The following is a 12,716-nucleotide window of genomic DNA, read 5'->3' on the forward strand; positions in this document are numbered from 1 at the left end:
CTGGTAAAATAAGGGTAACACAAATTATATCCCACAATCAACCTTGCTCTTTCTCTTCCACTCTAACTTCCTCTCTTGTATTGGGCCTGTATTTCTATACATTTCATTAACTCCTATAAGACTGCACAATCTCAGCATACCATCTGTTCCTTTTACCTTTTCTCATTAGGCAATGGCGCAAACACCTGAGCTGTTAAAAACACTGTATGATGCTAAGTTTTCCTTTCTAAATTAAGTGCCCTCACACCAAAAGGAAGTATTACAATACAATTCTTTGTTCTTGAAATAGGTGACTAGAGGAGAGGGAGAGAAACACAGAGAGCGGATAATGGGAGAGAGAAGGATATTGAGCGAGAGGTAGACAGAAAACAGGCCAGCCAGTCACCCACCCAGACAGTCTTAACAGCACTATATTCCTCTCATGATCAACCTTCCTTCTCGTAGTGCTCTCTGGCATGAGGAACCCTGACACAGCAGATTGCCTTTCATGGCCGTCATTCATATCCTCGTCATCAGCAATTGCCACGTCGGCCCAGGCTACCACAGCTCCAAGGCAACCGGGGCGCCACGGCAACCCGGCTGTCCTCTCAGCCATTAACGAGGGGAGAGATAAAGAGAGGGAAGCGACGCTGATTAGCATATCAGACACGGAGAGAGCACAGGCTTAGACGGGCACACACACACACACACAGCCTGGAACACACTAGACACTGATCTCAATGCCACACCAGACGTACACACACACTGACCCTGAGGACACATACAGAGAAAAAGCAGAGCCTCAGATGCGCCAACACCATGGGCTGTATTGCTTACACATATACACATATACACACACACACACACACACACTGACCACTGAGGACATTCAGTTCAAAGAGTTCCTTTAACTCAGTAGATTCTCTCTTTTCTCTCACTGTCCCGCCATCAAAACACGTTCCCCTTTAATCGCCTCTCTCTTTCACCTCCTTCCCCAGATAACAGCATTTGTTTACCTCTGTAAACAAAATGCACATTTATGCACTATTCTGTGACCAGGCGAAAAAATCTTGGAAGATTTGGAAGATTTCCAGTGTTGGATAGCCATAGCCAGCTAGCTAACATGGCATCCCTCTCTGTTTGAGCCGGGTGTTTGAGTAGGATAAACTAGATGAAATATTTACGTTTTTGGGCGACCTGACCAAGTTCACATAGAAATGTGTGTTATAGATCTGTCATTATCATTGAAAGCAGGTTTAGGTAGTATTAGATCTGATCTATGTGCGCTATTTCTATGCTTCCCGTTCTTACATTTCTTTTTTGTGTCTTTTACGTTCGGTTTTGTACCCCAGCTCCAAACAGTTGAAAATACAATATTTTTGGTTATGGAAAATATATTTCACAGCTGTTTAGATGGTACAATGATTCTTCACACTATACTTGCTTGTTTTGTCACAAACTGGAATGTTTTATATAGTGCACCTTCCAAGTGAAAGTGAAAAAAAAAATACAACAAAATATAGCTAGCTCTCTCTCTCTCTCCCTCTCTTGATTCTCCTTAATTTTTGAAGAAATTAAATTGTTCAAATCTATTCACCTACTGTATTGTCAACTACTCACCACATTTTGTGCACCCCAGTGCTAGCTAGCTGTAGCTTATGCTTCTAGTACTAGATTCATTCTCTGGTTCTTTGATTGGGTGGACAACCTGTCAGTTCATGCTGCAAGAGCTCTGACAGCCCACTTTCAGATTTTCTCAAATATTGTATATGTTTGATACGGAATGTTATCCGATCTTTAGCCAAAACCTAATATTAGATAAAGGGAGTTTACAAAGAACACCATTTCTTTATACTTATTTCATTTATTTAATTAACAAAATTAACAATTCCCCTGTGTGAAAAAGTAACTGCCCCCTTTATACTCAATTACTGGTTGTGCTGCCTTAAACATGATAAAATGTTGAATGTTCCACAATTTAGATTTTTTATGAAATTCACTGAGGAGGATGGTCCTCCCCTTCCTCCTCTGAGGAGCCTTTACACAAATGATACTTGCATGCGTCTCTGTGACCTTGTGGTCCTATAGTTCAAAGGGGTTTAAATGTATGGTTGGGTGCAATAAATGTTTCTGTAGCCTATGTGAAAGAGAGAGAGAGACCGAGAGAGGTTGAGGAGTGTGAACGTGTGTGTGTGTGTGTGTGTGTGTGTGTGTGTGTGTGTGCCCGCATACACATTGTTGGATTCCATACTCACTGTACGGTGGTGGTGATGTGTAGCCGTCTGAGGCCTGCTGTGGGGAACTGGCGTGAGTTGATGTAGGAGACCTTGGCCATGGCTGTGTTGACACTCTCCAGGTCCTCTCCCTCCATCACCAGCACAGACTGGGCCGGGTTAAAGTGAAACTGCACACACAGAGGAACACATGAATCAACTGATACAAGAGCGTAAGTGTCTGAGTGTTTCATGCACACAATACATGACCAAAAGTATGTGGACACCTGCTTGTCGAACATCTCAATCCAAAATCGTGGGCATTAATATGGAGTTGGTCCACCCTTTGCTGCAATAACAGCCTGCACGCTTCTGGGAAGGCTTTCCACTAGATGTTTGAATATTGCTGCGGGGACTTGCTTCCATTCAGCCACAAGAGCATTAGTCATGTCGAGCACTGGTGTTAGGCAATTAGGCCTGGCTCACAGTCAGCATTCCACTTCATCCCAAAGGTGTAGATGGGGTTGAGGTCATGGTTCTGTGCAGGCCAGTCAAGTTCTTCAATACCAATCTTGACAAACCATTTCTGTATGAACCTCGCTTTGTGCACGGGGGGCATTGTCATGCTGAAACAGAAAAGGGCCTTCCCCAAACTGTTGCCACAAAGTTGAAAGCACAGAATCGTCTAGAATGTCATTGTATGCTGTAGCGTTAAGATTTCGCTTCACTGGAACTAAGGGGCCTAGAGCGAAGCATGAATAACAGCTCCAGACCATTATTCCTCCTCCACCAAACTTTACAGTTTGCAATATACATTCGGACAGGTAGCGTTCCCCTGGCATCTACCAAACCCAGTTTGTCCGTTGGACTGCCAGATGGTGAAGCGTGATTCATCACTCCAGAGAATGCGTTTCCACTGCTCCAATGGTGCCGAGCTTTACCCCCCTCCATCCCACGCTTGGTATTGCGCATGGTGATCTTAGGCTTGTGTGCAGCTGCTCGGCCATGGAAACCCATTTCATAAAGCTCCCGACGAACAGTTATTGTCCTGATGTTGCTTCCAGAGGCAGTTTGGAAGTCTTTAGTGAATGTTGCAAAGTGCTATGCACTTCAGCACTCGGCGGTCCCGTTCTGTGAGCTCGTGTGATCACTTAGTCATGGTAATTAGGCTTCTCCAAGCTCTGATGCTGCTGATGGTCATTAGTAGCTTACCGAACGTGCGAACTGTCTGGTACTCAGCACTCTTGTCCCTCTAATCACTCTGATGTCAATGCCAATGTGATCGAAAATCTTATCAAACACTTCACGAGGGCCCATTGTCATGGAAATTCAGTACTGAGAGAGACTTGGTAATTTCTTCAATCAATCATCTTTATTTAATATCGATTAATTATCGCAATAATGAAACCGTCAGTCCAACAGTCTTGTTAGGCTGAGAGCCTACCCTTTACAGACAATGCACAGTTTATATAGCTGATACCAAGATTGCTTAGTCAGTAATTTCTAACCTTCCCATAAGCCACCTTGGTTATCTACACAGGATGGTGTTTTACTTAGTTTCCCAGATACCAGGAAGATGAGACAATGAGGCATTGTTCTAATCCTATCCCAGTTACAACCACCCCACATCCTGTCACTGGAATGCCAGCTGTAGGTTTTATCACCAGGAAGCTAGAGTGGACGCCATAAAACTCAGCATTAGCAGGACAGAAGTATCTTACTGTTTTAAGTAAATAATTGTTTCATATCCAACAAATAAGGTGAATTCATAATTTTTCTGTCACACCATGAGCTCATGTTGTGCAACATTTCTATAGGCTGTCACGTTGGCATGAAGGATCGGGAGACAGATGCAGGAATGCGTAATAGTTTTTAAAATTTAGTGTAAAGGCACGGCGACGAAGACCAAACAAACACGTAACAAAAACACAGGTTTAAAACCCAAACAAAAGAGCGAGGAGTACATTGAATAAATAACACACGCGCACAATGATTAACACACGGGACGAGACCTGTAATCATCTGTGCAATCCACAAGGGCACGAAAGCCAAAACACACAGCACAGGTACTCACGCACCAACTAACAATAATCGACAGCCCCATGGGGAACAAAGGACACATATATACAAATACAGTGGGAATAGGGGCCAGGTGTTTGCAGTGAAGGTTCCAGAGGGATCTGTGACATTGGCTATGCAAATGCAGAGAAAACAGTTTTGATGGCCTCTAATAAAATCAGGAGGATCCCATCGGCTTTCTATAGGCTAGGCCTACTATATTTACTCATCAATTTCCAAGCTTTGCATCACATCTAAAGTGACCAAACAACTTCTTAAAATGAAGCACATGAATCTGCTTTATAACCGCTGTAGAGCCTAACTGGCATACATAAGCAGCGTTTGAAGTTTGGGGAAGATCATTTTCACCATAAAAATTAACCTTTATAAGAGAGCCAAGAGTGTGCAAAGCTGTCATCGAGGCAAAACGGTGGCTACTTTGAAGAATCTCAAATATAAAATATATTTGGATTTGTTTAACCCTTTTTTGGTTACTACATGATTCCATATGTGTTATTTCATAGTTTTAATATCTTCCCTATTATTCTACAATGTAGGAAATAGTAAAATAAAGAAAAACCCTTGAATGTGTAGGTGTGTCCAAACCTTTGACTGGTACTGTATAGTGTATCTGCGTGTGTTTGCCCCAGTGACTCACCTTGATATCCTTGCCCAGGCTCTCCAGTGAGTTGATGTCCAGTCCTTCCTTACAGGCCTGTAGACAGGAGATGACCTTCTGGGTCTCTATCTTGCCTGGCCGGATGGTCAGACCTGACAGACTTCCCCGGAAGTACTGGGTGAACCGCGGGTTGGACACCTCACCACCTAGGGAGGACAAGAGGAATATTTTTTTTTGTTCAGTTCAAAAAGGTGCAATATTGTACAGTCAAGTGGTGGACAATGATTGTCTTCTCCTTAATCTGTTCTGAAAGCACAGTGCAATGAAAGTATCATGGAGCATGCCTCTATTATAATAGTAGGAACATGCTTTGGTCATTCTTAATTTTACAGTATTTTACTTTATTTACTTAGTTGAAGCTAGAAATAACACTAGTAAAAGAGATGAACCCTATATAACTTACCTTTCAACAAGACTAAGCTATTTAAACAATGGCTAACACAGTTACCTTTGTTTTTGCGTCACTTCCTAGTAGGCCGAAACATCAAGTAAATACCAACTGAAACAGGACTGTGAAATAAAGACAGTAGCGTGACTATGGAAATGATAGCCCGTTTTGTTTATCAGCTTCCATCTGCTCTCCCCACTCTTTTTAAAAAACTACTTTCAAAACAACAAAATAAAATGTCCAATCTGAGGTAGATTTGGGCTCAGAGCAGAGGGACACTAGGCCTTCAATAAAAAGAACTAGCGTCGTCTTTTTTAGGCAAGTGTGTGTTTTTTCTTCTTTGATTCACTGGCAGATGGTGCTAGCAGTTTGCTAGTCGTTAACGGTCCCCGAGCCGTGTCTCTTGCTGACATACTCAAGTGTTCTCGCCGCCGCCTGCACCAGTCTGATTTTTTTAATTATTTTATATTTTCCCAGACAGATGTTATCAATTAAGTGTTGTGGCACCGAAGCACAGAGCGAGAGAGTGTGTTTTCGGGCTTATTTCGGTCTCGCCCCCCCCCAAAAGAGGAGAATTTGAACAAGAAGACATTCAGCATTTAGGCTTCAGTGCTAACATATGCGATTTTTACACACCTGGCTGCATAATATTTACACCTGCAGTAAGAAAGATAGCAATTAAGTTGAAATGGATTGTTTGAACAAGTTGTATTAGGAAATTAGAGAAGATTCAGGATTTTCTTTTATGGTTTAGAAGAGGCTTCTATCGCAGTAAGCCTGAGGCCAGCCAGAGTCTGTCTGCCCTAAACTTCCCCAGTAGTGACATTGCACAGAGAAACTGCTTGTCTACTCTCCATAAGAAGAGCACCATTCAGAGCAATCTCAATAAACGGTTTCCTCACGAAATTGGACAAAACAAACCATATTCTGCTGTTCTCGTCACAAGTCTTGTTTTGCTTAGGGCGCGCTAAGGTCAGGGCCGGTGCCTTTCATTCCTTGTGTCTCTTCATTACGTTGTTGATTGCGTGCAGGGTGGTTTGGGGGGGGGGGGGGGGGGGGGGTGAGAGAAAGGCAATCCTGTTCACTAATGGTCTGCAAAGTTATCAGTTGCAGCTTAGTGAAGCTTAGAGCAGCTTCATTGGGATGTAATAGCCAGAGAACTTGTACTCCATTCAGGCTGGCTTAATCCCTTCTTCAGGGCTTTCTCACACAATCACAGATTCATGGAAAGAGAGAGGGAAAAGAGGGGGAAAAAAAGAGAACTGCAACCAGGAGCCAGATTTAAAATAAATTCAGACGACACCGAAATGCCGCTGACGTTGGACCTCGAGCGTGGCTCATGGGATTCAGCTGTATCCATCTGTCCCCCAGCTGACACATTTATATAATTATTATTTTGATCATAAAAGCGATGCTAAGTAGTGCTTCTTCATTCAAATGGATTCATTAGTCCCCTCTTTTCAAGCGGCTGGAATTGACAGCCTGTGCTTCCTGTTTGATGTCTCCAAGCTTGAGCCTCTCTCTCTCTCTGTGTCTCTGTGTGTCTCTGTGTGTGTCTGTGTCTCTCTGTGTCTGTCTGTGCTCCTGCTGCAAGCTCTTCTTAGTCCTAAGTTGGGGAGTGTTTAATCACTGTCTTGGACTGGATAAGGGAAACTGACTCATCCCTATGGTAACAGGCAAGGCATTCTGAAACATAAAACACTACGTGACTACCTAAAGTCCTGGTCAATCGAAACCAATAAACAGTTGTTCCTGGGATACGGAAAACCACATTATTCTAGGTCTGTGAGAAACATGTCCAAATCAAAGGAAAATTATGTGACTCCTCCCCTCCCCTTATTTTATAGTAAAAAATACAGAAATCCTATAGGTACGCTGTGCATATTAGGACATCCTCAGTCACAGAGTCGGTATGGACACCGGACCCTATACAGGAGTCTATAATGACCTTGCCAGCAGGCACCCACTGTCAGCTGGGTGTCAATTGATGAGGGATGGATGGGCCAATCGTCGGTCACCAGGTAGGGTTCGTAGGTTACGCCATCTACGAAGAGAATCACGGCAGGGAACTCCACATTGATCACGTAGTAGTGCCACTCCTTGTCACAGATCTGTAAGACATAGGGACATGCTGTTAGCATTGAGTTAAACCAATGAGCTGTGTAGCTCTGGGTTTGTTGAGAAGTTAATTAAGCACAGTATTTGTATTTATTATGGATCCCCATTAGCTGCAGGCAGGGCAGCAGCTACTCTTCCTGGGGTCCAGCAAAGTTAAGGCAGTTATACAATTTAAAAAAACATTACAATACATTCACAACAGATTTCACAACACATTAAGTGTGTGCCCTCAGGCCACTACTCTACTACCACATATCTACAACACAAAATCCATGTGTATGTGTGTATATAGTGCATATAGTATTGTGTGTGTGTCTCTTCACAGTCCCCGCTATTCCATAAGGTGTATTTTTATCTTTAAAAACAACAAGCATCTAATGTATGGCTTGCATGAGCCGCCGTGCTACCCTGTTCTGAGCCAATTGCAATTTTCCTAACTCCGACTGAACAGTAGTCCAGGTGTGTCAAAACTAGGGCCTGACGGGCCTGCCTTGTTGATAGAGCTGTGATGAAGGCAGAGCAGCCCTGTATTCTGTACAGCTAATGTTGTATCAATATGTTTTGACGATGACAGTTTTACAATCCAGGGTTACATCAAGCAGTTTAGTCACCTCAACTTGCTCACGTTCCACATTATTCATTACAAGATTTAGTTGAGGTTTAGGGTTTAGGTGAATGATTTTAAATATTTAGGACTATCTTATTCGTTGCCACCCATTCTGAAACTGACTGCAGCTCTTTGATAAGTGTTGCGGTGATTTTAGTCGCTGTAGTAGCTAAAGTGTATAGTGTCGAGTCATCCGCATACATAGACACACTAGCTTTACCCTTACTATTATTAGGTAGCGAAATTACTTTTCCTTCCCTCCAGGCCTGAGGGCACACACTTTCTACTAGGCTTAAATTGAAGATACGACAATTATTAGTGGCAATATCGTCTGCTATTATCCTCAGTAATTTTCCATCCAAGTTGTCAGACCCTGGTGGCTTGTCGTTGTTGATGGACAATTTAAAAAAAATGTTTTAACTCGTCCACACTCACTTTACAGAATTCAAAATTACAACGCTTGTCATTTGCCAAAATGTCTAAACCTGTTTTTGCTTTGTCATAATGGGGTATTATGTGTAGATTGATGAGTGGATAAAAACAATTTGATCAATTTTAGATTTATTGCTACCATTGTATTATCAAAGGTATTATCTAAGTGAGTTTATCTAAGTGAATGTCATCTGTTACTAGAAAATTATTGATTTCATGAACCTTGTTTCTTAAGATACATGTTAACGTGTGCTGTTTTTAGCACTTTTCTGGGATGCTTGATTGTTTTCATTGCTTACCGGGAAGCTTAGTGGAGGTAGACATGCTCATGTTATTTATGTTAGTGCAGGGTGAGCTGCACACAGTGGACTTCCTACTAGGGCACACCGCCTCAGTGCTAACAGTATAACCCTGGTCCATAGGCACATCATTACTGCATACAACAGCTGTGGGATCAGCAGAGGCATTTTGGGCAGTAAGAGGGACATACATTAGGTTACTAACATTGTGTCTTCTAACGCCCCTGGTGTAATGTACTTTTGCTGAAGCATTATGACAACTCAGTGACACAATGGTAGAGATTAACTGAGCTGGGCTTGAGTCATTGATAAGTCATTGTCTCAACGCAGCCTTATAATGAAGTGAAAGGATCCAGGAACACAATTGATTTGGGTGGATGTTTTACTAGAAGTAGCTGTAAGAGGGTGAAAATTACCCAGAGACTGGGAAGCCATTTTAAAGGGGAACATCACCCACTGATTTGGCCCGATTTTTGGGGGGGCTTGTGTGAATGCGATTATCATTGGATTCAATAAGATATAATACTGTGAATGAACTACTTATTTGCGGTTATCATGAAGCCCAAATCCAATAACGCTTGTTTGGCAGTCTCCCTCCCACCCTCGGTAATGAAAAACACATTAAACTTCATTCAGATTCATCCCGCTCCCCTCTTGATCATTTGTTGTCTGTTTCGGGGTAATTAATTAAGTTTAACTTTAATGAGTTGCTCATTAAGGGAACATCAATTTACGAGCGTTGAGTCAGGGGACCATCGCAAAACTTTTTCATCAAGCCTAAAACACTTGCTCACCTTTGGTGGTTCAGTCTCCCCAGAAGCAGAATCAAAGCCTGTCAAATCCAGCCCAGCAGTCAGTCAAGGGCCAGCCAATCGAAAGGAAATTGACCCAGCTCAGCTCTTATAATAGTGTTCTGTTCCCCCCCCCCTGGTGAGTATCTAGTGCTGAGACAGTTCCAGGGAGAAGTTGGCCTATATCGCTGATCTTGGATCAGCTTTCAACTCCCCAACTGGGAGTCGTAACTGTCAGGGGGTACATCGCAAAACTGACCTTGGATTAGAGGTTAAAGAGAGATTGAGTCTTACATGGCTGACCTCTATTGTGGAGGGAGATAACTGTCAAATAGCAGTAGTACAGTACTATATGATTGAAAAATGTCTAGTAGTTCAGACCGCTCTGGATAGAAGCCCCCAAGCACAAAGCTAGGATCAACCCATTATCATTAGGAAGTACAGCACAGACATTGCCTTAGATCAGAAGTTGAGGGGTAACTTCATTCTATTATATGAACTATATATATATGGAGGGAGATTGCTGTCAAACAGTCTAACAGTGTGTTTATAGATGTCTCCCTAGTGCTCTGAGGGGTTTATCATTCAAGTAATGCACTCTCATGCTGCTACTGATTACCAGTGAGCCATGAACAACCTCTCCCCTCAGTGCACAACGCAGGCAGGAAGGTCTAACTCCTTCCCCGATGCCTCGCACACTCCGGAAGCCTTTCATGCTCACAAACTTGAGGCATCATTTTAAATGTTTTTTTTGTTGTGTTTTTTTTCACCAGGTTGAGTAATACCGTACGAGGTTCCTCGCTGTCGTTAAACAATGATACACTATCCACGTGGCCACAGGTGGGCTCGTATGCCTACATACAGATGTCGGACCTTAACTTGATCACTTTTTAATCTCAGAGAATTTTTCTGCTGCACCAGGAAATTCTAATGAGCTTTGTGATTTAGATAAATTCCCTCAAAATGAGTAGTTATTTCTTCTCTCCATGTGGGGGCAGTCGAGTCATTGGGATCAGGACTTGCTATCAAAATCATTTTCTCTCTCGCTCGCTATTACTGCAACATTCAAATGTACAAAGATCTATCTGGAATGCAGCCATACACATCAACACCTAAACTGTGGCCTATGAACATTAATTGCCTATAATAATCAGATGTAAAGACAAGATGAAAAGGACAATAGCGAGGTAGAAAACCACGCAAACAGTATAAACTATGTTATCGAAAAAGACGACATCTTAAGATTTCTTGTAAACCTAAGGTTACAAATCAACTGTCAAAATTGAGTGCAATCGTGACCTGGGGTGGTCCAGCAGTTAGTGCTGCTGCCTTCAGCATGCACATATAGGCCATATTGTGTCGGCGTGGGTTCGATTCCGGCCCATGCCCATCTGGCACAAATAACTCAATCCCCCCGATTTGACTTGATTTAGTTACATATTTCAAATATGGACAGTCCAGGGATATTTTACTCCCGGTGTTGATAAATGGCCACACCAGACACATCATGTAAAAAAAGACAGTTATGTTTAATGGATAATGTACAGTGCCTTCAAAAAGTATTTATTCCCCTTGACTAATTCCACATTTTGTTGCGTTACAACCTGAATACATTATTTTTTAAATTTTCCATCTACATCTACCCCACAATGACAAAGTGAAAAACATATTTTGTGTATGCACATTTATTGAAACATACAGAAATATCTCATTTACATAAGTATACACACTCCTGAGGCAATACATATAGAATCACCTTTGGCAGCGATTATAGCTGTGAGTCTTTCTGGGTAAGTCTCTAAGAGCTTTGCACACCTGGATCGTACAACATTTGCATAGTATTCTTGAAAAAATTCTTCAAGCTTTGTCAAGTTGGTTGTTGATCATTGCTAGACAGCCAGTCAAAACTGTCACTAGGCCACTCAGGAACATTCAATGTCATCTTGGTAAGCAACTCCAGTGTACACTGAGTGGGAAAAAAACATGAAGAAAACTTGCTCTTTCCATGAAATAGACTGACCAGGTGAATCCAGCTGAAAGCTATGGTCCCTTAATGATGTCCCTTGTTAAATCCACTTCAGTCAGAGTAGATGAAGGGGAGGAGACAGGTTCAATAAGGATTTTTAAGTCTTGAGACAATTGAGACGTGTGTCATTCAGAGGGTGAATGGACAAAATATTTAACTGCCTTTGAACAGGGCATGGTAGAAGGTGCCAGGTGCACCAGTTTGAGTGTGTCAAGAACTGTAACGCTGCTGGGTTATTCATGCTCAACAGTTTCCTGTGTGTATCAAGAATGGTCCATCACCCAAAGGCCATCCAGCCAACTTGACACACATGCGGGAAGCATTGGAGTCAACATGGGCTAGCATCTCTGTGGAACGCTTTTGACACCTTGTAGAGTCCATGACTAATTGAGGCTGTTCTGAGCAACTCAATATTAGGAAGGTGTTCTTAATGTAATGTACACTCAGTGTATATTTGGAAAATTACATAATTAGTCATGCTATCCTGTGTTTTACTGTTTAACAAATAGTCTCGTTATATGCTTATGTGTTTTTTCTAACCTGATACCAACTTGTCTTTGTGTGACTTAGTCATAAGACTGGGCGTATAGCTAAGATCCGTTAGGTGCGACCGCAGCATGTGAGACATCCCTTGAGTTTACTATCTGCAGAAGGTCAGCTGTGTGGAACCTTGCAGGAAGGAGCACATTATAGTGTGAACTGTGACAAAACGCAGGTATACGTTTGAGCCCTTGTGCAATCAACCTCAGGCTATTTTAATCTGCACAGACAAACCAATTGCCTTTTACACTATGTTCAGCCTTTGTTATCTGCTACACTGCCACATAGACAATAGACATAGAAATGTTCTATAAAAGCAGAGACTCGACTATGTTTGTTAAGCTTTCAACTCTTAGTGAACCTTACCGGTGACAAGCAGACCCATAACATGATGCAGTCACCATCATGCTTGAAAATATGAAGAGATGTACTCAGTGATGTTGTGTTAGATTTGCTCCAAACATAACACCTTGTATTCAGGACATAAAGTTAATTTCTTTGCCAATCTCTTTGCAGTTTTACTTTAGTGCCTTACAGAGTGCATGTTTTGGAATATTTTTGGGTCATTCCAGAATTGGAGGACAAT

The 12,716-nt window shown here is 42.2% G+C and overlaps 1 protein-coding gene across 1 annotated transcript in view; it reads right to left on the reverse strand.

Annotated features, from left to right (window-relative positions):
- LOC109875229 (calsyntenin-2) overlaps positions 1-12,716 on the reverse strand; it is a 265,219-nt gene that overhangs the window by 8,886 nt on the left and 243,617 nt on the right. Inside the window, exons 9-11 of the mRNA XM_020467488.2 lie at positions 7,266-7,428; positions 4,909-5,075; positions 2,235-2,383 (exon numbers count right to left, since the gene is read on the reverse strand). Coding sequence (XP_020323077.2) covers positions 2,235-2,383; positions 4,909-5,075; positions 7,266-7,428 — 479 coding nt within the window. The remainder of the gene's footprint in view (positions 1-2,234; positions 2,384-4,908; positions 5,076-7,265; positions 7,429-12,716) is intronic.

Source organism: Oncorhynchus kisutch, linkage group LG30 (genome assembly GCF_002021735.2).
Source record: "Oncorhynchus kisutch isolate 150728-3 linkage group LG30, Okis_V2, whole genome shotgun sequence".
Lineage (NCBI taxonomy): Eukaryota > Metazoa > Chordata > Actinopteri > Salmoniformes > Salmonidae > Oncorhynchus > Oncorhynchus kisutch.